This window comes from Penicillium mononematosum (assembly GCF_028829835.1).
Source record: "Penicillium mononematosum strain IBT 11891 chromosome Unknown utg000001l:1.0-4488741.0:1.0-4491989.0, whole genome shotgun sequence".
NCBI lineage: Eukaryota > Fungi > Ascomycota > Eurotiomycetes > Eurotiales > Aspergillaceae > Penicillium > Penicillium mononematosum.
The window spans coordinates 2483916-2510290 of NW_026643271.1; the positions used below are offsets into that span (position 1 = coordinate 2483916).

General features: G+C 49.1%; 12 protein-coding genes across 12 annotated transcripts; 7 read left to right on the forward strand and 5 right to left on the reverse strand.

The window, feature by feature from the left end:
• Positions 1 to 71: 71 nt before the first annotated feature.
• Positions 72 to 1718, reverse strand: N7519_000914 (uncharacterized protein; the record flags this gene model as incomplete). Its single annotated transcript, XM_057287692.1, has 1 exon — positions 72 to 1718. One exon carries the CDS (start codon positions 1716 to 1718, stop codon positions 72 to 74), a length of 1647 nt encoding a protein of 548 aa, XP_057153775.1.
• An 829-nt stretch (positions 1719 to 2547) lies between these two features.
• Positions 2548 to 3201, reverse strand: N7519_000915 (glutathione S-transferase family protein; the record flags this gene model as incomplete). Its single annotated transcript, XM_057287693.1, has 1 exon — positions 2548 to 3201. The coding sequence occupies one exon, from the start codon at positions 3199 to 3201 to the stop codon at positions 2548 to 2550; it is 654 nt and encodes a 217-aa protein (XP_057153776.1).
• Positions 3202 to 4137: 936 nt separating this feature from the next.
• On the forward strand, positions 4138 to 5465 carry N7519_000916 (zinc-dependent alcohol dehydrogenase family protein; the record flags this gene model as incomplete). Its single annotated transcript, XM_057287694.1, has 4 exons — positions 4138 to 4231; positions 4291 to 4295; positions 4367 to 4756; positions 4845 to 5465. The coding sequence occupies 4 exons, from the start codon at positions 4138 to 4140 to the stop codon at positions 5463 to 5465; spliced, it is 1110 nt and encodes a 369-aa protein (XP_057153777.1).
• Positions 5466 to 6166: 701 nt separating this feature from the next.
• N7519_000917 (uncharacterized protein) lies at positions 6167 to 7255 on the forward strand (the record flags this gene model as incomplete). Its single annotated transcript, XM_057287695.1, has 3 exons — positions 6167 to 6242; positions 6330 to 7073; positions 7128 to 7255. 3 exons carry the CDS (start codon positions 6167 to 6169, stop codon positions 7253 to 7255), a joined length of 948 nt encoding a protein of 315 aa, XP_057153778.1.
• Positions 7256 to 7680: 425 nt separating this feature from the next.
• On the forward strand, positions 7681 to 8853 carry N7519_000918 (uncharacterized protein; the record flags this gene model as incomplete). Its single annotated transcript, XM_057287696.1, has 4 exons — positions 7681 to 7935; positions 7988 to 8105; positions 8163 to 8474; positions 8522 to 8853. The coding sequence occupies 4 exons, from the start codon at positions 7681 to 7683 to the stop codon at positions 8851 to 8853; spliced, it is 1017 nt and encodes a 338-aa protein (XP_057153779.1).
• Positions 8854 to 9555: 702 nt separating this feature from the next.
• Positions 9556 to 13327, reverse strand: N7519_000919 (uncharacterized protein; the record flags this gene model as incomplete). The annotated part of the gene is made up of 4 exons (XM_057287697.1): positions 9556 to 12618; positions 12672 to 12826; positions 12879 to 13235; positions 13312 to 13327. The coding sequence occupies 4 exons, from the start codon at positions 13325 to 13327 to the stop codon at positions 9556 to 9558; spliced, it is 3591 nt and encodes a 1196-aa protein (XP_057153780.1).
• A 2516-nt stretch (positions 13328 to 15843) lies between these two features.
• N7519_000920 (uncharacterized protein) lies at positions 15844 to 17514 on the forward strand (the record flags this gene model as incomplete). Its single annotated transcript, XM_057287698.1, has 2 exons — positions 15844 to 16582; positions 16640 to 17514. 2 exons carry the CDS (start codon positions 15844 to 15846, stop codon positions 17512 to 17514), a joined length of 1614 nt encoding a protein of 537 aa, XP_057153781.1.
• A 585-nt stretch (positions 17515 to 18099) lies between these two features.
• On the reverse strand, positions 18100 to 19599 carry N7519_000921 (C2H2-type zinc finger protein; the record flags this gene model as incomplete). Its single annotated transcript, XM_057287699.1, has 1 exon — positions 18100 to 19599. The coding sequence occupies one exon, from the start codon at positions 19597 to 19599 to the stop codon at positions 18100 to 18102; it is 1500 nt and encodes a 499-aa protein (XP_057153782.1).
• A 405-nt stretch (positions 19600 to 20004) lies between these two features.
• Positions 20005 to 20726, forward strand: N7519_000922 (DNA-directed RNA polymerase core subunit RPO26; the record flags this gene model as incomplete). The annotated part of the gene is made up of 4 exons (XM_057287700.1): positions 20005 to 20042; positions 20181 to 20450; positions 20521 to 20640; positions 20693 to 20726. 4 exons carry the CDS (start codon positions 20005 to 20007, stop codon positions 20724 to 20726), a joined length of 462 nt encoding a protein of 153 aa, XP_057153783.1.
• Positions 20727 to 21591: 865 nt separating this feature from the next.
• Positions 21592 to 22950, forward strand: N7519_000923 (MCT family MFS transporter; the record flags this gene model as incomplete). Its single annotated transcript, XM_057287701.1, has 2 exons — positions 21592 to 21764; positions 21822 to 22950. The coding sequence occupies 2 exons, from the start codon at positions 21592 to 21594 to the stop codon at positions 22948 to 22950; spliced, it is 1302 nt and encodes a 433-aa protein (XP_057153784.1).
• Positions 22951 to 23312: 362 nt separating this feature from the next.
• Positions 23313 to 24016, reverse strand: N7519_000924 (peptide alpha-N-acetyltransferase complex B subunit NAT3; the record flags this gene model as incomplete). The annotated part of the gene is made up of 3 exons (XM_057287702.1): positions 23313 to 23484; positions 23545 to 23776; positions 23848 to 24016. The coding sequence occupies 3 exons, from the start codon at positions 24014 to 24016 to the stop codon at positions 23313 to 23315; spliced, it is 573 nt and encodes a 190-aa protein (XP_057153785.1).
• Positions 24017 to 24443: 427 nt separating this feature from the next.
• On the forward strand, positions 24444 to 25768 carry N7519_000925 (uncharacterized protein; the record flags this gene model as incomplete). The annotated part of the gene is made up of 2 exons (XM_057287703.1): positions 24444 to 25147; positions 25210 to 25768. The coding sequence occupies 2 exons, from the start codon at positions 24444 to 24446 to the stop codon at positions 25766 to 25768; spliced, it is 1263 nt and encodes a 420-aa protein (XP_057153786.1).
• Positions 25769 to 26375: the final 607 nt, after the last annotated feature.

The following is a 26375-nucleotide window of genomic DNA, read 5'->3' on the forward strand; positions in this document are numbered from 1 at the left end:
GAGAGGTATCTAACAATAACAGCGATATCAAACAAAAGCTAAATATCATACAACAACCCCAAGCACAACAGCTACCTCACGACAGAAGCCCTCGCCCGACTCGTCCTCCTATTCTCAGTATGCCTATCCCGGTCAGCAGCAAGCTGCTGCGCGAATTTACTCTTGGCCCTAATCTCCGGACCCTTCCAGTAGAACACATAAATCGGAATCATGACCAAGAACCCCACGCAGCCGAGCAGCGTACTCGCCCACTGGAGATGATACTTACTCCCTATATTCTCGTACATGGGCGTGGAGTACATGGTCGCAACTCCGGCGAGGAAGTCTCTCGCGAACCCATTACCCCCCGTTGCGGACGCAGAATACGGCCCGTACGCCGCAACCATGTAATCTATCGTTGCCATATAGATTGCGTAGTTCGCCATTGCAATTAAACAGGCGAAGATGCACGGCGCGACCCAGGGGATTGGCGGTCCCATTGAGGTCCAGGCAAAGCCGAGGAGTCCAATTGGTTCGAGGGGTGCGATAAAGAGCAGGAGCAGGAGACGGCGCTCGGCGAGACGGCTTGCGGTACCGCTTTGCCGCCGTATTTTGATTTGTCGGTGGATGTCGGGTAGGAAGATTATGTATGCTATTACGTAGCCGATTAGAATTGAGCCGAAGGTCAGACCGATGGCTAGCACGCTGAAGGACCATTGTTCGAAGACTAGGGTGAAGGACTCGGTGAAGACGAAGATCAGGGCGTCGGAGAAACCAGAGAGGAGGGAGAGGAAGAGGACGATCGGTTCACGGATGAACATCTCGAATGGCCGGATCCAGATACGTAGGACGTCGTGGAAGTCTAGACGTGGGGTTTTTAGTTCGTTGGGACCCCAGATGTCTTCTCCGTTCTTGCGGCGGCGTTTCGCTTCGCGGTCGATGAGGATAGTAGTGCGTGTTTCCGGTACAATAAAGAAGTGGAGGATCTGTGTTACGGCTCCAACGATCAATTGGATCCAGAATACCCACTGCCAGGTGAGCCATTCGCCGATCATACCACCAAAAAAGGGTCCGACTGTTGACCCGCCTACGGACGACAGAACAACAAAGGCCACTGCATAGCCTTGGTCGTCGGCTTCCCACATATCGGCTGTCATGCCGAGGGTGACGGAGCCTCCGGCGGAACTGAGACCGCCGAGAACACGACATACGACGATTGTGCCGTAGTTGGGTGCGAGGGCGCATGGGATTTGCCAGATGTTTACGAGGAATAGGGAGAGCTGCATAATAGGCCAGCGGCCAAATTCTTCGCTCCACGGTGCCCAGAGCTCACATCCGAATGCGTATGCAACTAGGAACACACACTGTCCGACTCGTGCGGCTTGTTCGCTGATGTGGAACTTTTCGGTCAGACCGGTGACGGCGTTGGCGTAGACGCCCGTGTTAAAGTTCATGGACATCTGAACCACGAAGATGACACTGAGAATCATCCATTTCTTCCATGTTGGGAAGCAGAAGCCGAGCTTTTCGTAGCAGTCGTCTTCTGTTAGCTCGGGTTTGCCGCCGGTACGCAGCTTGGGTTTATCTTCGTGACTGGTTGCGTCGGAGTTGGAAGCATGTTCGGCGTGGGCGTCGGCGCCCCGTTCTGTTTCGATCTTATTCTCTTCTGGGTAGGTTTCGTCTTTGAAGCCTGATGCCTCTGGCTTCTCGGGGTCTGGAAAGTCCATCGGGGCAGCCATATGACAAGCTGTGTTGATTAAGGTCTATTGTATAGATGTATTGGCTGAATAATGGTACATGTGGAAGTGTAGGATAAAAAACAGAAAATAAACAAATGGCTTGTTCTATGCATGCAGATTGCACAGTAGATGATATCGGGCTGGTTATTGACATATCGGGAAGCGGACCACTCTGCCCTTATACACCGGGATAGCGACCATAGTTCATTCGACACTACCACTCGGATCTGTATACTTCCGTACTTCCGTACAAGGAAGATCAAATATCCAATGATATCTACTAAAACCCGGGGAAAACCTGCTCGCCACTCCAACGTTGATCGGCAACTCGTCAATGACGTCATTCTAGCCCTAATCTACGTCAAGTGACAGGGATTCCATGCAACCTTCTACGTTCATATGCTTCATATCGAATTCACAATTGAGACCGGAGGTCGGTGGGGAAATGTTGTCATAGAGGTTTCTTTCTGTTGTTGGTCCTATTGGACGAGTAATTCACCGAGGTGGTTCGGAATCATCTCGTTGCATCAAATTCGCAACATCCAGCAGCCAGTCTGGTTGTGAGAAACCTCGCTAAAGAGTCCGCTATGTCTGCCCTCGTGTGACACTATGGAATCAATTCCTATTCGGAACTGTTGCGCATAAACATCCCGCCTAGCCAGTCGAGCAAGATCATATTCTAGACTTTATATATATCTCTATTCGATAATAACACTGCTAAAAAGCACTCCCTTTCTCATGGGGACCTGGATCAAGTGCTTGCGCGCCTCACACCTGCCGCTTCGTGCCCAAAACCAACTTTTCACAGCATACCAAGACGCGTCTATTTTCAGTTCCCCTCGATTTCCACAATAGCACGATCCTGGTCGGCAAGAACTTTTTGAACCGAGGGCCTGGCCTTCATCCTCTCCATCCACGCACCCACGTGAGGGAACTTGTCATAGATATCTTCGCCTCCATAGCGAGGGGCCCACCGCTGCCATGCAACGAAGGACAGATCAGCGTATGTACACTTGTCGCCGACCAGCCATTCTCGAGTTTCCAACACTGATTCGAGCACTCCGGTAACTCTGTGGATCTCGCTGACGTATCGATCAATGACGCTTTGGACTTTCTCCGGATGGGCTCGAATGAACCACGCAGCCTGGCCGTAGTATGGTGCCTGACCTGAGACTTGGAAGAAGAGCCATTGTTTCAACTGCCACTGCTCAGGGAAAGTGTTGTAGCTGAGACGATGGTCTTTGTCGTATGTCTCAATGAGATATTCAACAATTGCTCCTGACTCCCAGATTTGGAGGCCGGTGTTGGGGTCATCAATGGTGGGAAGACGGCCGTTTGGGTTGAGCTTGAGGTAGGGATCTTTCTTAACTTCGGAAAAGTCAATATGCCGTGTTTCGTACGGGATGTTCAGTTCCTCGAAGATGATAGCAACCTTCCAGGGGTTTGGGCCACGGTGATGAGAGTATAGGGTGATTGGCTGCATTTTGAAAGAGCGGAGTGGGTTAAGGCGAGACAGAAGATTCAGAAGATTGGGGTTGAGAGAAACCAAAGGCGTAGAAAAGGATTTCCTCTATATATAACCCGATCACAAACAGGACACACCTACGCTGACAGTGCCCACCAAAGGCCGAGTTGGATTTCGGGATCTACCTAGGTACCCACATGTGCAGGTACCTAAATAGTCATTTCAAAGCATTTGCCATGCTAGGGAGTCTCCCGGAGCTTCGGGGCTAGCTTAATTCACCATCTTCCTCAAAGCTACGTGGAAGGGGAGTGTGTTGGCTAGAACCAATTGATTAATCCTTAGCATAATGCCCACTTGCCCCAGTGAGGTAAATAAGATGGATGCAGGTAAAATTCTACCCTATCTGAAGCTTTTAGAGGGTGTTAAGCAGCCCGAGGGCATGCTTAAACCCTAGCTTTCCTACCTACGCACACACATCAAGGAGGCTACATTTTCAATTCATCTTATTATCTCGCCCCTGGAATTGACCTGGTATTTGAGACGTTCCAAGGTTCATGCCCAGCTTATATCGTCCCTTTCGTCAGCCAAAAAAGAGTTTGCTTTTGGGTGGGGCCGTACCACTACCCGCTGACACTTAAGAAACTTTAAATGGCATCAATCACCGAAACTACGACAGCTGGCACTCCAAGCTATATCAAATGCCGACGGAAAATTTCTAAGCTTCAGAGTAGCGCTGAAGCACTTTTTTGCCACAAGGCGTTCGGCTTTCGAACGCGTACAACAAACATTCCCCGATGTAGTTCACCATGGATATCGACATGTATCTGTGGCGTTTTAGGACGCATGAAGATGTATAAAAGAAGCAAGAACTCCTTCCCTTAACATTCACTCCAAACCCCATTGACAATACTTGAGCGGTACACGACAAGGAAACAGCAAACGACTTCAGCGATAATGGCCGCCTCCGAGATGATACAATGGTTTATTGATCATCCCGACAAGGACCTCAAGGGCATGAGTTACACTGAAGCCTCAATTCCCCAAGTCGGTGAGAATGAGGTCCTGGTGAAGTTCCAGCGTCTCTGAACTACCGTGACGTTGCCATAGCAAAGGTGAATATCAGTCATAAGAAAACTGATTCGAAGTTCACGAAATTGAGCGTTGGCTAATCTGATGGGTGCAGGGTACCTTTCCTTTTGCTCACAAGTACCCCATCGTCCCCGCCTCCGACGGTGCTGGCGTGGTGGTCGAAATTGGCGCTCGAGTCACGGAATTCAAGAAAGGCGATGCGGTTTTAACAATCTTCAACCAGGGACATCAGTTCGGTGACATCGATCCTTGTACAGCATCTACTAGTGTCGGTGGTACCATCGACAGTGCATTGCGTCAGTACGGTGTTTACAACGAGCTTGGTTTGGTGAAAGCTCTAAAGAATTTGTCTGCTGTAGAGAGTAGCACTTTACCCGGTGCGGCTCTTACTAGCTGGAATGCTCTTTACGGCCTCAAGTCTCTTAAACCCGGACAGATTGTCTTGGTCCAGGGAACTGGAGGTGTCAGTCTTTTTGGACTTCAGGTAAGGCCATTTTCATAATTCTATAACTGGGGGGTTACCTCGTCCTACAAAGGAGAGCTGATGTCTAGCACCATATTCTCCTTGATAGTTTGCCAAAGCAGCTGGAGCTGTGGTCATTGCTACAACATCTTCAGCAGAGAAGGTAGAGAAGCTGAAAGAACTAGGCGCAGACCACGTCATCAACTACAAGACCACCCCAAACTGGGGAGAGGTCGCTCGCGATCTTACCCCTGGCCAAACTGGGGTGGACTATATTTTGGAAGTTGGCAGACTCGGCACCATTGGACAGAGTCTGAAGTGCATCAAGATGGATGGCATTATCACCGTTATTGGGTTCTTGGGTTCCAGTGACAAGCCTCAGCCTGGTGTTATGGAGGCTTTGACCAATATCTGCACTATTAGAGGCGTCTTTGTTGGCAGTCGCGCCATGCTCAAGGAACTGATCCAAGCCGTTGAGGCGAACAACCTTCATCCTGTCCTTGATCAAGCCAGCTTCAGTCTTGATCAAACTAAGGAGGCGTTTGTGCACTTGGTGAGCTATTTCAAAATTACTGCTAGGCTGGCCACATTTGTTCTAACGTTACTTTATCACACGGAGGCCAAAACAATTTTGGAAAGGTTGTTGTCAAGATTGATTAAAGTGAATTTTACGCCCGCGGGCTTCTTGCATTCTAGCTACATTCACTTGAAATTCCTGGACTGTGGGTGATCAGGTGAATGCGAGTCAATCTGTTTAAACCTTCTACTTCTGTTTGCTACACTGTCACTTCTGTGTTTTATGAAAGGGACTATATAAATTCATTCCGTTGAGAGTTAGGTACCGCAGTGGCTTCGTCCCCTTAGTAGAAATATAGGCTTGTCGTTAGGCATAAATTACGTTAATCGGTGCCCTAGATTAGGCCTGGGCCTTCCTTGTGTTGGTTGAAGATTGTTCGTGGTATTAGCGGGATGTAGTAAAAAGTGTTGTACGCTTGGGAGCATCTACAAAAGCTAACTACACAGCGCCACAGCTAACATGTCATACATAAGTCCTCCTGCTGTGCCTCGCTAATTCATTTCCATGAGAGATTACGAATCGGGCGTTCTGGCACCGGTTTCCCACCGGTCTCCCACCGGCCTCCCGCCACTGGCACTTACTTCGCTTAGCAGTGAATATGCCGTTGATGAAAAATCACGGACATTAAACTTGGAATAGATTAGTGATACGACGAAGTAATGTAATTATTAGATTCAGTAAGCTGTTAGTTACTGGATTGTTAATCATTGTTAAGCGACCTTGAAGGAGCAGACGAAGTATAGTTATATAAATCACGAGGGGAGGTCTGGGGTGATGTGCCAACACCTGCTAATATACAGATAATTGATAGCTTTTCCTATTGCCTTGGCTGTGTTGTACTAGCGCTCTTGAAAATGCCCGCTTTCGATTTCTCGACCACTGGGTCTGAAGTAGTCGCTGCGTTCCCAGAACGAGTCTGTGGGAAGACATGTAAGTATATCTTCCTGTCAATTAATGGATTCCTTCTATAACGGCAGCGAAGCTTTGCTTGATTCAATTTGGCTGACAGGCCATAAGTTGTGATCACTGGAGCCAGCCATGGAGGGCTTGGAGGCCACACAGCAATTCTCCTAGCAGCCGCCAATCCTAAGGAGATGATTCTTCTCGGGCGCTCAGAAGACAAAGTCTCCTTGGTCATGAAGGAGGTTGGCAGAATCAGCCCCTCTACAATTGTACGATTTGTCAAAGTCGACCTCATGTCCTGCGCATCAGTGCGAGCTGCAGCGGCGGAGATCAATTCATCTACCTCTAGGGTCGACGTTCTCATTAATAACGCAGGCATCATGGGTGCCAAGTTCTCCTTGACTGCTGAAAACGTGGAAAGCCATCTAGGTGCTAATCACGTTGGCCATTTCCTACTCACCAACCTCCTTGTTCCGAAACTCGAAGCTTCCCGCGGCGGTGCTCGGATCGTGAATGTATCTAGTGCCATGTACCAGTTCAGCCCAGTTATGTTCGACAACTACAACTTCTCTGACGGCAAGACCTATAACGCTTGGATAGCTTACGGACAGTCCAAGACGGCAAACATTTTGTTTGCCGTTTCATTGGCCAGGAAGCTGGAAAAGAAGGGAATTAAGTCCTATTCACTGCACCCTGGAGTCATACAGGCAACGGGTCTATCATCCGGAGTAGACCCAGAAGCATGGCCAACTGTGGGACCTATGTTTGAAAGCAAGAAGCTGGAGATGCCGAAGGAAAAGAACATCGAGCAGGGCTGTGCAACTACTCTTGCTGCGGTCCTGGACCCTGCGCTTGACGGTAACTAATATTATCTGTGAAATGGGTGGTAAATGTGCTTACAAGTTCACGCAGATCGATCAGGGTCATTTCTAGATGACTGTAATCCACGAGAGGTTTTGGAATACGCCTCTGACGCCTCCAATGCGGATAAGTTGTGGACTCTGAGTGAGGAAATCGTTGGAGAAAGATTCTGCTACTGAGATCCCTGTTCCTGCTTTTTGGCTGAAGCTACTCAAACCTGAGATTGCGATATAAGTACCGTCTATAGGAAAATGAAATCAGATGTATGGTTGGTTAGAAATACCCACTTCAATCTCGTCTTCATAAACAACATACAACATATGTACGGAGTACTCCCATTGGAGATAGCAATTATCTGAGCCCTTCCACCGGCTTCCCACCGGCTCCCCACCAGTATCCGACAGTTAGCCCTTCACTTGATTATGAATTGACAAGTGATGGCATGGCGAAGATGAGGTGGCATCTATTTAACTCGAGAGCATGGCAGCGTGTCGATTTATAATCAAGGCATCATTTATATGCCGAATCGAACTTGATACATCAGTCTCCATTTCCATTCCATTTGTCCTCCTTCCTTAACTCCAGCTTTATGGTAACCAGAAACATGAAAGAGGTCATCAATTTAGCAGGGCCGACTGTGAACTTCGTGGATAGTCCAATCCCGGAGCCGAACGATGACCAAGTGCTCATCAAAGTGGTCGTGTCTGGGTCGAACCCAAAGGATTGGAAGGTCCCAGATATTGCAGCTTCTGGGGATAGCAATATGGAGATGATGCTCAAGGCCAAGAAAGGCCTGAACCAAGGAGACGATATTGCTGGAGTAGTCGAGAAAGTCGGATGCAACGTAGTCGAATTCAAAGTGAGTCGTCTACGTTTATATCTCATATCGCCCAAGCTCACAATTTCTAAAGCCGGGTGATCGCGTGGCAGCCTTTCACGAAATGTGTGCGCCTGGTGGCTCGTATGCTGAGTACGCAATTGCGTGGAGTCATACAACCTTCCATTTGCCAACACACACTTCATTCGAAGGTGCGTTGAAGACCAATATTCTTATATCCGAATCTAACCAGAATTCATTTTTTATAGAAGCCGCCACAATCCCACTCGCTGCCTTGACTGCTGCTGTTTCATTGTATGCGCACCATCGCCTCCCACCCCCGTGGGCACCTGCAACGAAACCGATCCCATTCATCGTCTATGGTGCAAGCACGGCTGTGGGCTCTTTCGCAATCAAGTTGGCATGCAACAGCAATATCCACCCTATCATCGCCATTGCAGGAAAAGGATCGCAGTATGTTAGGGCCTTGCTCGATTCAAGCAAAGGAGATGTCGTGATCGACTATCGCGAAGGTGTAGAGACAACGGTCAAGAAGATCAGAGACAATCTCGAACGAGCCGGTCACTCTAAGGTGGAGCATGCACTCGATGCTGTTATCATTCCGCAGAGCGCAGAAGTCTTAAAGAATTCGGTTACCCGGGTGGACAGATTGATTTCACGCTGCCTAACGATCTAGACGTCTCGCCTGCGAACAAATCGATCACTTCGGTGGGATCGGTGCACAAACAACCGGAGTTTGAGAATAACGAGGAACTGGGTTTCATTTTCTCCCGGTATTTCACAAGAGCATTGAACAAGCGCAGTTTCTCGGGTCATCCTTTCGAAGTTAGGCCGCGCGGCCTAGAAGGTGTTGAAGAGGCTTTAAGAGACTTGAAAGCCGGAAAAGCAAGCGCTATGAAATATATTATCCGCATTGCAGATACACCAGGGATTGTTTAATGTGCGCAAAGCTCATCAAGCGATTTGAAGCATTATTTGGCTACCAAGATATTGCTTGCTCCAGGCCTTTCTATAAGAGGCCTTCTCCTTATAAATTGAATGCAGCAGATTTCTCGTCTTGACTTTCCTTAGTCTACGATGTATATATATACCGCTTTACTACTACCAATCTTTTACCCAGAAGAAAAAGGAGAAAGAAAGAATATGGAGAAGACAAAAGTAATCGCCTGGTTGGATATCCAAAGTCAATCTATACCGTGTACATACAGGCCGCATATTTCCACGAGACTGATCTACATGCTGAAACAAAAATGTTTAATAAAAAGAATAAAAGAATAAAAGGCAAGGACCCGGATATACTGATAGGTAAGCAAGCGACTCGCATGAAAAAATCAGGGACGATCCCACCACGCCCGTCTGGAACTCCGGTTGGATGCGTGATGCAAAGAAGCAATGAGAGATAAAAGAAATGATAATGAGCGATGTTGCAAAATGCAAGAAGAACTGCGCTGCAAGAGGAAAGGATTGGAAGCCAGGCGCAAAGGTTGATAGGTACGCAGGAATGGCGGGTTGGACATAGTAAAAATTGGATGCTAATGATATGCAAGGAATGAGGAGTCGAAGGACTTAAAGGAAAGTTGAGGTAGTGGCAAAAGGATAGGTGGGAGATAGAGTGAGTCAGACATGAGGGAAGGAACCAGTCTATTTAGCATAGCTGTAGTACCTCGGTTCTTGGCCGTACTGGCTTTGTTGATAGCTGGGCGGAGTTTGGGAAGCCTGCGCAAGCTGTCCGTACCAGGACGACCGACGGGGCTGGTCGGGGCGGTTCGTCTGGTTTAGGGCATCCCATGTGTGGCTGGCACCTGGAATGTTGTACATGGACTCGTGTCGACCATGTTGAGATTGATACACAGACCCAGCCTGTTGGGGTTGCATCGGCAGAGGTGAGAACGGCGGCGAGAACTGCTGGGGCGCATACTGTTGCTGCTGCATCATGTGTTGCTGACGGTGTGCAATGGCCTGTTGAACCGCCTGGTTCGACATTCCCTCCTTCATTTCACGCTTCTCGCGCTCCCGAGCATCGATGTGCGAGACAAGGCCCATAGGGTTGACAGGAGTCTGCGGTTTCCGGTTGTCATTTGACATGTTGAAGAATGAAGAGCCGGTCATGCGGGCGACATGCTCCTGTTCACGAGCGGAAAGATTGGCTGAAGCATCGTTGTAGTTAAGCATACCCTGGGCACCGCGAGACGAAGGCCGATAGTTAGGATCTCGCTGAGGGCTCATGGGCGAATTGGTACGGGCATAATGTGTCCAGTCGCCAGACACCGGGCGTTGCACTGACATGGGATTGGAAGGGGTGCGATTGTGAAGCTGCATCGGAGGACTGGGAGCCGCCCGTTGCTGCACGTACTGTTCCGGGGTGAGACCTCCTGGAGTGACAGGGCGACCGGAAGCCATTCCAGGCTGCCACAGCATGCTGCGTCGATATTCCTCTCGGCTGGAAGGCCGGGCATTAGCCTGATCGATCGCTTGGGTAGGGACCGTAAATTTGGTTCCCGACGAATCATTGCGTTGGTGCGTCGATTTTCTCAGGGTGTCTGAGGTGGTTGGACGCCCGGTAGTAGGCAAATAGGTCATAGTTGGGCCGAAGTCAACAGCGGGAATGTCCGGATTCGAAGTTGGGGCCTTATCCATAGCATAATGAGCATCACCAATGACATAATCCTTGGCCGCCGGGACTCCCACGGTCTTCATGACACCCATTCTGGGTTTGGTGGACGCGGCGGATTTCTTGCTGTAGACAGAACCGTGAGTGCTAGCATAGTCAGGCGAAACCGTCGACGCATCATCATAAATGCTCTCGTCCTCATTTCCGTTTCTTTTTCCGGTAGATGAGACTGGGGATGGAAGATGAGGAGCAATTTTATTCAGCGCATCTTCATCAAGGGTATGGCGAAGATCGTCATAACTCGGTTCGCCTGGTGACTGTGGCTCTGTCCCGAAAAGCTTTTGCTGGGGAAGTGGCTTGCGTCGTACAGATTTGTCGGCATGAATTTGCATCCGTTGAGGGGAGGACTTCTGGGGAGAAAACTGACGCGGGCTGCCAGTACTAGGTGTGTTCGGGCGATGCTCCGGAACTGGAGGAGGTCGAACGGGGAGTGCAAGACCAATGTCCTCATCACTTGATGAGGTTGTAAGAGAGTTTGTGGACAAAACGGGGCCAGGAGCATAGGCTCGGTCGAAGCTCCTGTCATGGGGCTGTTGGTTGTCTGTGGGCTGTGTCTGGTGGCTTTTCCATGCAGCACCGGCGACTGCCGTGCTCAGTCCCATAGTTCCGACCGATGTTAGTTGGGCAAGTGTTGCGTGAGACATCCGGTTGTTTGCCAACCTCTGCTCCGAAGAAGCCTCTGGCCGGTTAGTGGGCATCTCTTTGGGTCCATGCGAAAATGTAGGCGGGTTCTCAACAGGAGCGGGTGGAGTGCGTGGAGGAAGCTGATCTTCAACTGACGGGCCTTGGAGCCGGTCGAGATTTGGTTCGCTTCCGGAGCTGGCGCTCTCGGCGATAGGAGCGACCGCTGGAATCCCACGGTGTGTCAGATCTTGAGAAGAAGAGTTAGGTGAGCTCTCAATTAAAGATCCACGGCCTGGCCGAGAGCCAGTGTTGAAGCCCGTGGTATCAGAAACCACGCGGTTGTGATACACCACGGGGGAGCCTTCGTTCTGGGGGACTTCATGAATAATAGCCTCGGTAGAATTGTTAATTTCAGGCTTGTTGTCGATACCAGAAAACTGGCGGCGAGTCGAGTCCATAGGGAAATCACTAAGCCGGCCGGACATGGAGCGATAGCGAGGTCTCACGCTGTTCACGCTATTGGTTCTGCTCCTGCCAGACGAAATCCGGCGCTGTGTTGCCTCTTTGAGCTGTTTCCTCCACTGAGCCTCGCTCCATTCTTGGCTTCCCGGGGTTTGAAGGAGACTGGCAATGTCCAGCACGTCAAGATAGCCGTAGCGTCGCTCCTTGGGGAAAGCAAACATGATGCTCTTAATGTGATTAGTGTCTGCCACCAGGCGAGTAGGACGGCCATAGAGATTGAAAGTGTCGAATGTCGGAAAAAGGAAGCGCAGCATCATCTCGAATCCCGAAACCGCAGCATGCGGCTCAGGCATGACAAAAACAAGTCCTTCCGAGGAAGAATCAGGCGAATGGGTGGTAATCCGTCCCTCCAACTTCACCAGGGTGGATGCATCAATTAGAGCCTTAGATTGTGGGTAAATCGCATATGCCGAGTAGACCTGGGTAACCGTCGCAATGGGAATCGCCTTTTTCGTCTTCTTCGTCTCGTAAAACTTGATGTTACCAGTGACCGGCATTGACAGGCGGTCATATGCCGATTTCTTCGTGACTTTTCGCGCTTTTTGGAGCTCCTTTTCGTCCGGCGGGCAGATCACAAACCAGCACCGTCTCCACGGGGTTCCAGCTCCAAATCGCACACGCGCCCAATCCTCGTACTTGAATTTGGTGGGTGCCAGGATAGAGTTGATTCCGTTGAGATCTTTCCCTTTCGCTGCAATCAAAGAACCGGTGTAAGCTTCGTACAAAGATGTGTGCTCGAACATCGAGAGACGAATCGCCGCAGTCCATTGGGTCAGTGAGTTGAAAGAATTGAAGTGCAACAGATATCGATTTTTGCCCGCGGAAGAAAGGCTGAGTACGTTCTTCAATGGCTGTATAGCTCCATTTTGGATCGGAAGAGTCTCAATCTGCGAGTAACTGATGAGTTCATGTCTGACGGTTCTGGTAGGTTAAGGCTTACCATCTTCAGAGACGCATCAGCCAAATTGATAAAGGTCGCCGGGACCTCTTCTCCACCTGCTGCGTCCAGCGCAGCGCCATCCCATAGTGAAAGAACTGTTCCGACCAGCTGTGCATAACATTCCACCCATTGCCGATCAGCACAAGGGCGTCCGTCTGCCACGTGTTAGCCATTCTTTCCCCGCAAGGGGGCGGGGAAATCGCTTACGAGTATCCAGATCATTCAATTTCAAAAAGTATCCTTCCTGATAGACCTTGTTCGTGTGGGTATTGAGGAATGAAAATATTGGCGACAGCTCCGGAGGGATATCGTCCGCCTGCTGCATGAGAGGCGGGTTGCGTGAGAAGATCATGGATGCCGGTCGCGAGCCATTTCCGCCTCTTGGTCCAGAGCTCACAGGGGATGATTCTGTCGGAGGAGATGGTGTATCGGGAGGGGTTTGCCACTGGGGTGGTGTATCGGACGGAGTCACCTTGGTCACTGGCGTAACGCTTGACGACCTTTTGCTTTCTCTGGCAGAACCATTGTTCCTTGACCCCCCAAAACTGGATATAAACGAGCGAACTAATAAAACGCAAGGGAGAGTCAATAACGGGCTCTAGTGCGCACTTCCCGGCATACCCGGAGAGGATCGACTTACCACGCGAACGACCCATGACGTCGGAACGTGATGCGACAGACAAGAACCTCAGTAGACTTTTGAGTAGTACCCCTCACTGAGTGAGACTGTGAAACGTCTTGAAAGTAAGGAGAGAGACTGGGGGACGTGGTGGGATTTAAAAGGAAACTGTCCGAGGCAGGTCGATTGCGCTGAACGAGAGACTGACAAATAGCGACTGCGCCTGGACCGAATTAGGTGAGGCAGATTCAATCCATAAAAGCCACACGAGGGTGAGCCTGGAAGAATAAGAATGAGGAGAGCGAGTGGTTTCGGAGTTTAGGGAAATCGAGCTTCTCTGCCAAGGAAGATGACGTTACAAGCTGCGTCTTTTCGCTAATCACCAGGATTAACGATCCTTGATTTTATTTTCAATTCAGAGACAAACGAGTGAGTTAGAGAGAGAGGGAATAAATTGGAATAATATTGAAAAGAAGAGATAGGCAGAGATGGAAAGACAGAAAGACAGAAAGAGAGAAAGAGACCAGAACTACGGTGGGTCATCTGGGCAAAGTCGGAGGCGACTAAACATTCCACGCTACAGCAACACTACACCCAATAGTACATCCTTATTATTCTCGGGTGACACTTGAAAAAACCAAAGCCAAGCCAATTTCTGCTATGTATTTATCTTTGAACTGAGACCTTCAAAGGGTTTTTATTGGCGTCATCCCGGGTCCCTCTTGTGGAGAGACAAGACTATAAGTAGACTAGTATGCATGGATAAATATAGCGGCATGTCTTATGTTAGTTAACTATGTACTCCGTATGTTGTACTCCATGCGGAATATAAGGGATCTTATATTCCCCTGATACTACAATATCCCCTTTCCCATGTCCCCCCTTAATAATACTATAACACTTTGGCCAAGACTTTAATTCCCATTCTAAAAATGGAGGAACTTGCCAAGCCAAGTTCTGCAGTTCCATTGCCACTTTAAATCCGACTCTCATACGTTGCCTTTGCCTTTGCCTTTCTACCGGGTCCACAGATAATCTGATCTGAACACGCGTAATGACCCTTCACCGCTGTACACTGTTTAGGCCCACATACATTGAACCACAGTTTATGTAAGTAACAATCTTCCAAGGTTGTTCCCTGTTTCTACATATTTACCCGGGAGGATGGAGTTCATGAGACTTCACACACGGGCCTTTTCACTCCTGCATTAGGGCAGTCTAGCCATCGTTGCTCAGATAAACCTTGGCACAACGGGGCCAATTGTATTACTTTGCCTATATGGTAGATAATATTATTATAATATCTCACGGAATACGGAGTACTTTGTACTCCGTACTCCGTACAATGCCAGGTATTATACGGTCGCAGTCTTGGCATAGATCAAATAGATCTGTGATTTTCTGGTCTGCAGCATAGGATCAGCGTGGCTCCATGAAGATCTGACCGAACGCGTCATAGGTACTTTAAAATAATGTAGATCGGCCATGTGGCATCTCGAGATGTGATTCCAAGCATTCCATCTTTTCCCGAGGTCCCCGCTCTATATACAACGTCCACGGTTAATATCTCCGTCTATCCCTGTTCGGGAAATAAGGTTATCTCAAGGTTCAAGGCATTTTTCCTTTTTTGTATAATCATATATAGCTAGGTACCTTGGTAGGTACTAGGTGTCCAGATTGTTACGAGGCGCTCTATGAAAATATGTGGAGCATTCATGCACTGCTGAGTTTGTTAGTTTGTCTGCACATTTTCCTAGGACAACCTTAGAAGACTCTAAAAAGGTGCACCATCCTCTATAACTGGGAGCGACTCTCTAACACTGGAAGAACCTCACTATATAATACCGAAACATATAGAGATCCAGGGTGGAATTTTCGTGCATGCTTCGATCAAAGCCTAAAACTTGGCACTGGCCATTACGAGGCCCGGTTCATTCCAATGGGACCTCGGGAGCTCTTGACAAGATTACTCTCTCTCCTGGGTCATTAACTATGACTAGCTACATCCATAGACGAGAATAGCCTTGGGACACCTTCTATATCTATACTTCTTGTGGCTCACAATGGCCTCGAGCGTACTGGAATCCGTGATCTATGTTGTATATAAAAGCTGAACTGTGTTTGTTGGAATGGCTCAGTCTAAATGACATAACCTTGGAACTTTGGGAGCCCTGGAGTACATTCGCGCTTTCCTGATCGCTTTCATCATCACTCTTTTCCTCGCACCATCACACGGACTTCTTGCTTTCCCAGACCATTTCAACCTGCATCACAATCAACCATCTCAATCGTTCTTTCCATTTTCTGTTGACTTGTCCACTTTCGTGTGAACAGTGGCAAGAGAATCTTACCTAGGTAAGATCACGCAGTATGTCTTCTCCCCTACACCTAAATGAGACTATAAAGGTCTGGGATCCTTCACTGGTCCCTCTCATCTTCTCGTTTCCCTCTGGCTTCCTGTTTGGTTAACTGTAGCCATTAGCCTGTGGTTCAACCAACGTTGACTCCTCACGAAATCTCTGCATCCCTTTAGACCCACGAACATCGATCGAGATGCGCAGAAACACAATCCCACGAAAGTCAGCCCAGGCTAGCGATTATGAAGACCTACCACATATTCTCGCTGGATTGGATCTCCATCAGAATTATGCACCGATCTCACCCCCTTCAACCACTTACAGGGCCCCTGGGCTTTTGCTCGAAGAGCAGATGTCACGACTCCTGCATCGGAGAACTGAGCAGGCTGGTAAACTCGACATTTTGCGGGAAGAAGTCTCATATTTCGTGGTCGGCTTCAAGCTAACCGATTTACCAGATATGATAGCCTCCTATATTCCTAGTTGGCAAACCAACACTCTCCCTGGGTCCTTCGCGCATCTCCTTTACTCACTGTTTGGTTCATTTGAAGCAGTGGTTGAACTTCAGCAATCCCTTGACAATATCCCAGAATATTTCGATGAACACCGACACAGGGCAATGTTTGCAAACCGAATTCGGAACTTCAATCGCGAGCCAGAGGACCTCAAGTGCGGTGCTACCGTCGCACCTCAGCTCCCACCGTCTCAGGACGGCGAATGGTGTAGGAAAAGTGACGAATTCTTATTCTCTCGCGAGTTGCAAATGCTCAGAAACTTACTAGAACCTCTACGCGATACATCCAAGCCAATTTACTGGATTACTGACCGAGCCGACAGTGCTCTGGAGATGGACAATGGCTTCCTGGCCTCAAAGGAATTGATTGCGGATTTTAAGAAGGATCTCTATGAAACCGCGTGGAATCGCCGCAAGAACTGTTTGCAAATACCCCATTCACTTCCTCCAAATGAACGGACTTTCTAAACATCTCTAGACACAATCTATGACCCCCGTCCAGCCTGGGATGAACAACAAATGGAAACAAAACAGGTCAGAGAATACCGCCTCCAAGCCTGCAAAGGAACATTATACTGGGACCGCTGGCCGCCCGTCGAAGAGCAGTATGACAAGAACGCCCAGGCCACAAAACAATTTATCATTGACAACAATCCGAAGGTCGCTGAAATCCTTGGATTCCTGCCACTAGAGAACTCCCGACCGCCAGCAGCCCTGATCTCAACCCAACCAGGTATCGAGCTCGCATGCATCACCGACCTCGAACACTACGACGACCAAATCACGATCTTACTCATACGGATCAGCCAATGGCTAGCTCTCGCCCGCGGCTTTCCAGCAGTCCACCTGTTCTGCGACATCGTCCGGCTCTTTACCATCTACGGCGTCGACGTGGCCAACGCCGTGCAAGTGGAGTTCTGCAAGCATTTGACTGGCTTGTCGTCATTATCCTGGGACCCTGTCGAATTGCCGCCGCTGTTTCCCTGTCTGGAAAGCGAGATCGAGGCACACGAGCTCTGTCCCGAAGAAATCCGAAGTCAGCATGCGCGGAACTGCTGGGCGGAGCAGCAGTTGATGACGTGTCGCTCGCTTTGGTGTAGGGATGATAACGCTATTGCCTGGGACTACCCCCTGCAGACTCTCGTCTGGGAAGAGAAGGAGGATGGCCGGATGCTTGCGCTTAGGTCTCCACCTTTCCAAGATCATGCCAGACATATCCCGTGGGGGTTGGTTGATATGTTGAAGGAGGGGTTGTGGGTTGGCGAGTATGAGGATGATTGGCTGGCACAGTTCGTGGGGTTCAACAGCGAGTACTCAGATGGCTACTCTACCAGTTTCTGCGGCGGGGAGTGAGAGATGCCAAAGGGAAAAAGAAGAGGAGATACTGAACAGAGAGGAAGACGGCCGAATACAAATGGATGGAAATGGAAGACGGCATCTATTCATACAGTTGTATCAAGAGCTAGAAAGAAGCCCGATTTATCAAGGAGACATGCAGACTTATTCAAGATATCCTACCTTGATACGTAACAAAGCTAAATCCACTATCTCATGCAGCCATTGGCAACCAGGTTGTTCTACAAGGGTGAGATCAAAGTAGGGAAACGCCAGTTATAATAAGACAATGGGCACCCTTGGTCTACAGCCCTGATCCTCTGGTGCATACGGGGCTACATAGATGATCAATATTAAATTTGAATTCATTTTGAAGCTGGTCCTTCGTGGATTAAAGTTGTCAAGTCAAAACATACATGAAGTCAACATGCTGTCGAAGAATAGAGACCTCCAAGAAAAGCCCCTGGGTACGCATCAAGAACGCTACATACATAATCATAACATCGTAGAAATGCGCTTCATCTTTGTTCCATCGCATGATAAGAATTGACAGGGTCAACCAGTGCCGTCTGATTACGGCCGGGGTATCATAGAATCAAAGAATCAATATTGCATCAAATAATCAGAATCCAACCCCGGCTGACTAGGGAGATAAGACGAATCGTTCGACTGTGAGCCGAAAGCAGCATCCGAGGAGTGGTCTCCTGCCGCGTAGTAAGACCGACCATCCTGATCATATCCAAGACCATAGATACCCAGCGAGTTGACGCCGGGGGCGGTTTCGTCGGTAAGCAACGCGCGCTGCATGAAGAGATTTTGCACCTCGTCTTCGGTGCAGCTGTGTTTGGTAGTCATGTGCACCCACAAATCGTAGTTGCGATGGAAACGATGCGGGCACGACTCCGGGTAAAAGCAAGCGATCTGCCGTCCTGTTTCCTCGGCGTAGCCTTGGCCCGTGAGAGCAGAAAGAGTGGAAACGGAATTCTGCGGCTTTTTGGCCGCCTTTTTTGCGTTACGTCGTTGTCTGGCACTCGGGTATCCCAGGTGTGTGCAGCGGATGTGTTCAATAAGTGTCGAGTTGTTGCCGTAGCGTTTGCCGCAGCCGACGCCATCCCACCCCTCCACTTTTTCGTTGTTTGAGAGATCGGTTTCGCCGCAGACGAACTGTCTTTGGCCTTCGTGGACTGTGCGAGTGTGGACGTTTAGGTTGCCTTGCTTGGTGAAGCTGCGGTCGCAGCCGGGGTAAGTGCAGGGGAAGATCTTTCGTTCTTCCAGAGTGACGTCCCCATGGGCTATCTCGATGTGGCGCCGTAGCCCTCGTGCTGTGGAACAGACTAATGGACACTCGGGACATGCGGGTGGGTGAACAATTCGAATGTGGCTTTGTAAACTGGCATATGTGGGGAATGATATATCTTGTGTTGTATTGTCGTCGGCCATATCTGACGATTGAGCATCCATCTTTTCGGCACATTCTGCGCAAGTGAATCGCTTCTCGGAATGGACCCTGCTCTGGTGGGTTCGTAGATTACCAGGCTTGTCGAAGGCCATGTTGCATTTCTCCTTGGTCTTTGGGTCCACGAATTTACATGGAAATGGCTTCTGGTTCAAGTGGACAAGCATGACGTGCTGCTGTAGTGTCGAGTGCTTCCGGAATGTCTCCTCGCAAGGTGGGTACTCGGTACAGCGGTACTTGTCATCGCCATCATGCGTAGCGGCGTGACGGCGAAGCCGTGACCCGTTCACAAAGCTCTTCTCACAACCTGGGTAGTCGCACACGAAGTCTCGAACACCTGTATGGACACTCTTGACATGATGTTGAAGGTGGGAAGTGCGTAAAAATGCCTTGTCGCAGTCCTCACACTTGAAGATTCTTTCGTTGTTGTGTGATCGAATATGCTCCTGGAGTCGAGCCGGACGATTGTAGGACTTATCGCACCCCTCGAACGGGCAAGGTAGCATTTTCCGCTCGGATGGGAATATTTGTCGGGAAGAGGTGGCCGAGATTGGGGTCGCCGGAGATTCGTCCATGTCTTCGCTCATTGAGCTCGGAGTACCAGGAGCCGAGTACTCAGCATCAGAGTGAGTCTCCTCATAGATCATGTCTGTAAGATCGTCAGTGATTAGATCACTTTATCGTGATGTTATCTAAGGACGTAGACTTGCCGGAATTGTCTAGGACATTCTGCTTCTGGTGTCGTTTGGGGGTCGCGACACCCTCAGATGAGGCCTTTCGTTTCATGGCCATCATGAGAAGCCCTGAAAGGGACAATTGGGCAAGGAAAAGGACCTCAAGGCTCGAGGAAGTTCGGAGGTGAATGCTAAACTAATAAATTTATTTTTTGCCGGAAAGGCGGTGACGGTCAACAGAGAGGAAGTTTTTCCGCTCCCAGGATTTTTAGCATCAAATCCCACCTCGAACCCCCGAGTTGTCTCTCATACCTCTGGGTCTGTCATCGCTCGCTTCGGCCTACAAATACTTCGCTCCTTTACAGGTTTACTGTCATCATGTCTGACTACGGCCACGACGACGACGTCGAAGAGACGTAAGCTACCTCCCTTCACCAAATTGCCCAGGGACGAGGCGCAAAGGAGCTTTGCTCCCCATTTTGCCTCCAGGCAGCTTCACAATGTGTTCGCTCATACTTGTATAAACCCATTTTCTAACAATGTGGTATGCGCAGCTACGACTACGAGCCCGGCGAGGATGTGTTTGATGAGGAGCCGGAGGAACAAGAGGGCCTCGAGGGCGAAGACGGGGTTGAGGGAGAAGAATACCCCACCACCAATGGCGAAAATGTCGTGGTCTCTGGCGATCCCAATGCCGGATACGCAGGAAAAGTGATGGAGCAGTCGCGCGAGAAGAAAGTCCCCAATGACCAGCGCACTACCACCCCATACTTGACCAAGTACGAGCGCGCGCGTGTTCTCGGTACCCGTGCCCTGCAGATCAGGTACGTTGCTTTTGATACCGACAATTGCGCATATACTGCGTTAGCTTGGGCTTGCTGACATTTGGCATAGTATGAACGCCCCCGTTCTTGTCGACCTCGAGGGTGAAACCGATCCCCTGCAGATCGCCATGAAGGAATTGAACCAGAAGAAGATTCCCCTGATCATTCGCCGATACTTGCCCGATGGATGGTAAGCAATATCCTGTGATGAGTGGCGAGCCAGATCTAACGTTCGACTTTAGGTATGAGGATTGGACATGTGAGGAGCTGTTGTAGCGGTCAAAACGGTATCAACCGTTCTCTACTGAGGCTGTTTTCCGTCTTTTGCTTTTCTTTGGGTTTCAGCATAGCGTTTGGAGTTCTGGGATTCGAAGAAACCGTCGAAAAAAAGAGACTTGGGTGTCCTTGATGAAACATGGACACCAATTAGGCTTTGTACATGAATCTAGAACGGAAAAAAACATATACAAAAATAATTTGACCTGTTTTATCTTCTTCCATATACATACTTTGGCTTTGTAAAAGAAGCAATTATAGCGCGTATAAGCCACGCGAGAACTGTCGGGAATCCAATGACCTTCGAAATTTTGATATGCTTCATACATCAAGACACATTTGGATGCACTTGACTTGATAAGATACTTGGATTCATATGCACACTTCTATGTCCTCTGTAATGCATATCCTACTGATGTAGGATGGCGGATATCCACGGTAAAAAGCTGATTCGGTTATTCCCTCTCCAACTAAGCTTATGGATCTACGGAGTACTCCGTGATGACTAGGCCAGTCTCGGCATCTGGGCAACCAATTTGCCGTCCATAAACATTGATATTTCCGCAAAGATTGGCAAAACAAGGGTAAAATATGATATTTCAATAGATTTCAAGTAGTGGAAACATATTCAAGTCGAACTTCGCTAAACTATAAATCCCTATTCTAGAAAAAGTCTGGTTATTCTATTGTATCAATGCCTTATATTATCGAATGGCCGAATGCCCGAGGCCCCGCTTAGGGTTCTGTTGGAAAATATTTCATTATATTATATCCATTGCTTCCATCTTGACTCTATATCCACACTCCTATATTATACACGCTCTCGCCCGTGAGGGACATCTATTTGACCGACACATGAGGCAACATGGGGTCAACTAACTTGGATATAGAGCAAAAAGTCCTCGCTGATTCCCCGACCACTCAAGAAAATGCCAATATATCACAATCTCCGGACAAAGAGTCCGAGTTGACATTCGATACGGGCTTACATACATGGCTCCAGGCTTTGGGCTCATTCTTTCTCTTCTTCAATTCATGGTAAGAATACATATATTCTTCTCATATAAAGATCCTGTTGCTAATAAGTTGAAATAGGGGAATTATCAATACATGGGGTGCCTATCAAACCTATTATGAGCGAGAGTTACTCGTCGGTACTTCATCCTCAACCATTGCCTGGATTGGATCACTGCAGTCTTTCCTTCTGATGATGGTTGGAGTCATCACTGGTCCGCTGTTTGACGCTGGCTATTTCCGATCCCTCATCGTCTTCGCTGCATTCTTGCTGCCCTTTGGCTTGATGATGACCAGTCTTGCCACAAAATACTGGCATCTGATTCTTTCTCAGGGCATTTGCGTCGGACTCGCAGCAGGTTGCCTTTTCGTGCCCTCCGTTGCCATCCTGCCACAGTACTTCCGCCGCAAGAGAGGCCTAGCCAATGGCTTAGCAGCCAGTGGCAGCAGTATTGGTGGTGTGATCTACCCCATCATGTTCGATCAGTTGCAGAAGAAGGTCGGGTTTGCCTGGGCTACGCGAGCACTTGGGTTTGTCTGCTTTGGCACAATTTGCATTTCTATTAGCATTATGCGCTCGCGCTTCCAGCCAAAAGAGAAGCGCAAGCTCTACCAGTTGTCTGCTCTAAAGGAGCCGGCCTTTACTATCTTCGCCATTGCCATGTTCATTGGCTTCTTGGGCTTCTACAACTTCCTTTTCTATGTGCAGTCATACGCAATAGAGACAGGCATTGTAGACTCCAACCTTGGATTCTACCTACTCTCCATGCTAAATGCCGCCTCGACCTTTGGCCGTATTGCGCCCAACTTCCTCGCCGACCACGTCGGCCCTTTGAATATGCTCACACCCGCCGTGACCATCACTGCCATCCTGGCCTTTGTCTGGATTCGTGTTCATACCGTACCTGGCATCATCATCCTTGCCGTCTTCTACGGCTTCTTCTCAGGTGGATTTGTGTCTCTGCCGCCTGTGGTCATGGCGAGCATGACTCCGGACGTGCGCAACTTGGGCACACGCTTGGGTATGGTCTTTGCTATCACTTCCATAGGCCTGTTGATCGGTACCCCAATCGGTGGTGCAATCCTGGCCGATACACACCAATTCCTTGGAGTTCAGCTTTTCACTGCTTGCTGCCTCACTACCTCTGCGGTTCTTATGAGCTGCGTCAGATTCCTGCGCTCCGGTCTTAAGTTCCATGTCAAGGCTTGAGTCTTGGCCGCTGCCTGCTGAAATGTCTTACAAATATACCCGCTGCCCAAGAGGTTCAAGCCTTGTTTCAGCTAATTCTTGATCCCGTTAACTTCGTCCTCATATTGCATATTGCATTGCCTCCCGACAACTCATTTCGCTTACATCCAGTCAATGGGAGACACGGCGCACTTCATGTTATACTTAGAGGGAAAATGACAATAATCATATAACTGACTCTGTACAAGATAATATCCACCAAAGGCCCAGCCCCGCGTAAGCCCTCCATGCCATAAGAACCCTCGAAGAAAAAGGCGAGAGAGAAATAGAAAAGAAAGCCATCTATGGGCTGCTTCAATAAATACTGGCAAAAGAACGGTGGTTTACATCACATCCTCCGGTCCAACTGGGAAGTTCTCACCATTCTCCCTCACATGCTCAAGCTTCTTATCTCGACTGCACGGTTTGCGCATATCGAATGCATCTTCCCCAGTGTCCGACATCCCCGATGGATCGTCGCTATAATAATTAACCACCCTCCGGAAGACGGAGTATCTGTAAATATGCATGTCAGTCACCAATTCAGCATTCGCGCATCTATATTGATTCACTCACCCCATTCCTTTGTACATTTCATATGCAACTTTATTTCCGGCGCGGACGTAGAGATCCACAAACCAGGCATCGTTGCTGTCGGATCCCCGCTCTAGCTGCTCGGTCAACCGGCGTGCAAATCCGAGACGGCGCCAGGCTGGTGCGACGGTCAGGACTGTGATGTGTCCGTGCCATGGAGTGTAGTGCTCGGAGTGGCGCATTGCAGGGTGTTGCTCTTCGAGCTTGCCCATAACTAAAAGAATGTGTCAGGTATATCCAATATTTGGGGAGAATGTGCCAAGTTAGGGCTAGATTTGAACATACTATAACCTACAATGCCGGCCTCACGGTCCTTCACAGTGCTGAACAATGAGGGCCATTTGTTCAGGTAGTTTAGGTAGAAGCCAAGGTCATAATTCTCGGTGAGGGGGTCAAGGTTTGTGAGATTAAGATCTAGCAGGTCCAATGGGGACATGCGTTCAATAGAACTCATCTTGATATGACGATATCAATATGAGAATGATAATGTGGGGTTTGATGCTCTTGTTCTTTTTTTGCCGGGCGGTGATGAGCAGGAGTCGGCGGTGAAGGTTGAAGTTGAGTTGTTGGTGTTATACCCCTCCTGCATCCTGGTGATGCAGTCATTCCTTAGTTGAGGTTTTTCACATTGTTATATATCAATTGATATTAGCTTGGTCTTTGTTTCATCGCTACTGCGCTATACTACAACATTGACTCGGATCCGGAGCTATCGGAACATCCAAACTGGGCGTCCTAATCAAGAACTGTTCCTCGCCTGCAGCCGGACTACAACCGCTTGTTTCTTTTCTCTGGCTATATTGCCCTAATCCAGAGCTCTCAATTTCCTAATAAAGCTTCCAACAAGGCGAGGGTCCCGTGTGACACCTCCAAACGATCCAATGCCCCTCCCTCCGTCTCCCCTGAAACTCTCACACCGCTACCCATCGGCCTCGGAGGACTCACCCATCTCCCCCGGGACAACTGGAAATACCTTTACATTAGCAAGCCCCCTGTCACCGCGAACACCTCGATTATCTGCACCACCGTCTCCCATCGCGTCCCGCCATAACTCCAACGCCATGAGTGGGTCCCACCGAGAATCCGGAGATTTCTCTGGTGCCGTTGATGCGGGCGGCGGAGGATTGGGAAACCTTGCCGATGAACTGGCCGACGCATGGGAAGAGGAAGATGGATATGGATATGCGTCAGGTCAGGAAGCTAGCCGCGCGGGGTCACAACAGATGGGTCACAGCGATGGAGAAGATATGTATATGCAATCAATGCACAACGTGCGCTCCCGGTCACCTTCCATCTCACCAGAAAGAGATTCGCTCCATCCGTCAAGGAACAAACACCGTGCAAATCATTTGCGACAGCACCGCCGGCAGGAGTCGCAATATGATGGCTCGGATTACGGGCCCGACTCGGATCTGGAGGAAGCGGATATCTCCCCCGCGCTGGAGAGCCAAATGGCTGAGATTGAGAGTCTCGCTCGGCGAGGTATAGAGAATAATGGAAGTGAAAATGACCGTGTCATTCAGCGGACGGTCGAGTCATTGAAAGATCTTGGTGGGCAAAGCGGGATTGAGAACAGTGCCATGAGGTAACTTAACTTGACCCAAGTATAGACCCATTCCACTCCCGATAGCTAATATCTAATCGCAGACTTATCACTGCTCATTCCTCAATCACATCACATCTCACCCACCAAACTCGCGCCCTCCAATCCCTCGTCCACCCACTCCTCTTCTCTCCATTCCCCCTCCTTTCCGAAGACGCTATCGACTCTCTCATGCCCCTTATCGACGAAGGCTTATTGCCAAATCTTCCATACCCCTTCCCCGAACAGCAAGACTCCCGACCAACAACTCCTCAGTCCTCCGCACACAATCCCCTGGCCTCTCTCCAAGCCCTCATTTCGCAAACAGCAGATATCACACATACTCTTCGCGGCTTAAGCGATACCCTCTACGAGTCGAGACAATTGACTTCAACGGCTTCCCGTCGGTTACGCTCTGCGCGAGAACTCGTCACTGATATCCGGCGGGAAGAGGAGAGCCGCGAAGAGGGATCGCGGTGGATCGAGCGCGGTGAGTGGGACCGCCGACTCAAAGACCGAGAGGCGGGTAAGGTTTGCGGCGATGTAGTCAGTGGCTTTGAAGCTGTTTGTGGAGAATGGCGGGAGAAGCTGTTCGGGGCTAATGCTGAAGTGGCTGCTGCATAATTTTGATGTTGATGTTGATGACTTGATCATTTTCGCGATTCTGTTTCCCAAGGTCGGGTCAGGACACTCTAGACTGCTTTCTTTTATTTTCTTTTTATTTCTTTTATTTCCTTATTCTTGTCAGATATCCATATTGATCTTTACTAGGTCATCTTTCATTAAGTTGTTCATATTGAGAGAGTTCCCTAGGTTTACATACATACAAGCTTGAAATCGTGATACTATCCATTCCAATTCGATTAGTAGGCCCATTCTTCCTCTTATGTGATCGAGTTCGAAATTCATTAAACAGGTACCTGCATTCGCATGCATGCTCGTATGCAACCTGTACCTGTGCGGGGACCAGTGCGGTCTGTCGTCGAGAGTTAGCATCGGCTTAACTCCGCCATTGCCCATAAATAGGAATAAAGAGACCAAAACATCTACAAGACCACCAAATTATAGCAGAAATTCTAGGAAAAGATTATATCATATTCCGAGCGAGGTGAAAGACAAAACTGGGGCCCCCATTAACAAGTTACGGGGTGAACATGGGTGAATGATACACGAAATATGCAGAAGGGTCATGAGAATAGCGCCAAAAAGAAAAGAGCTTGGATACACTTTT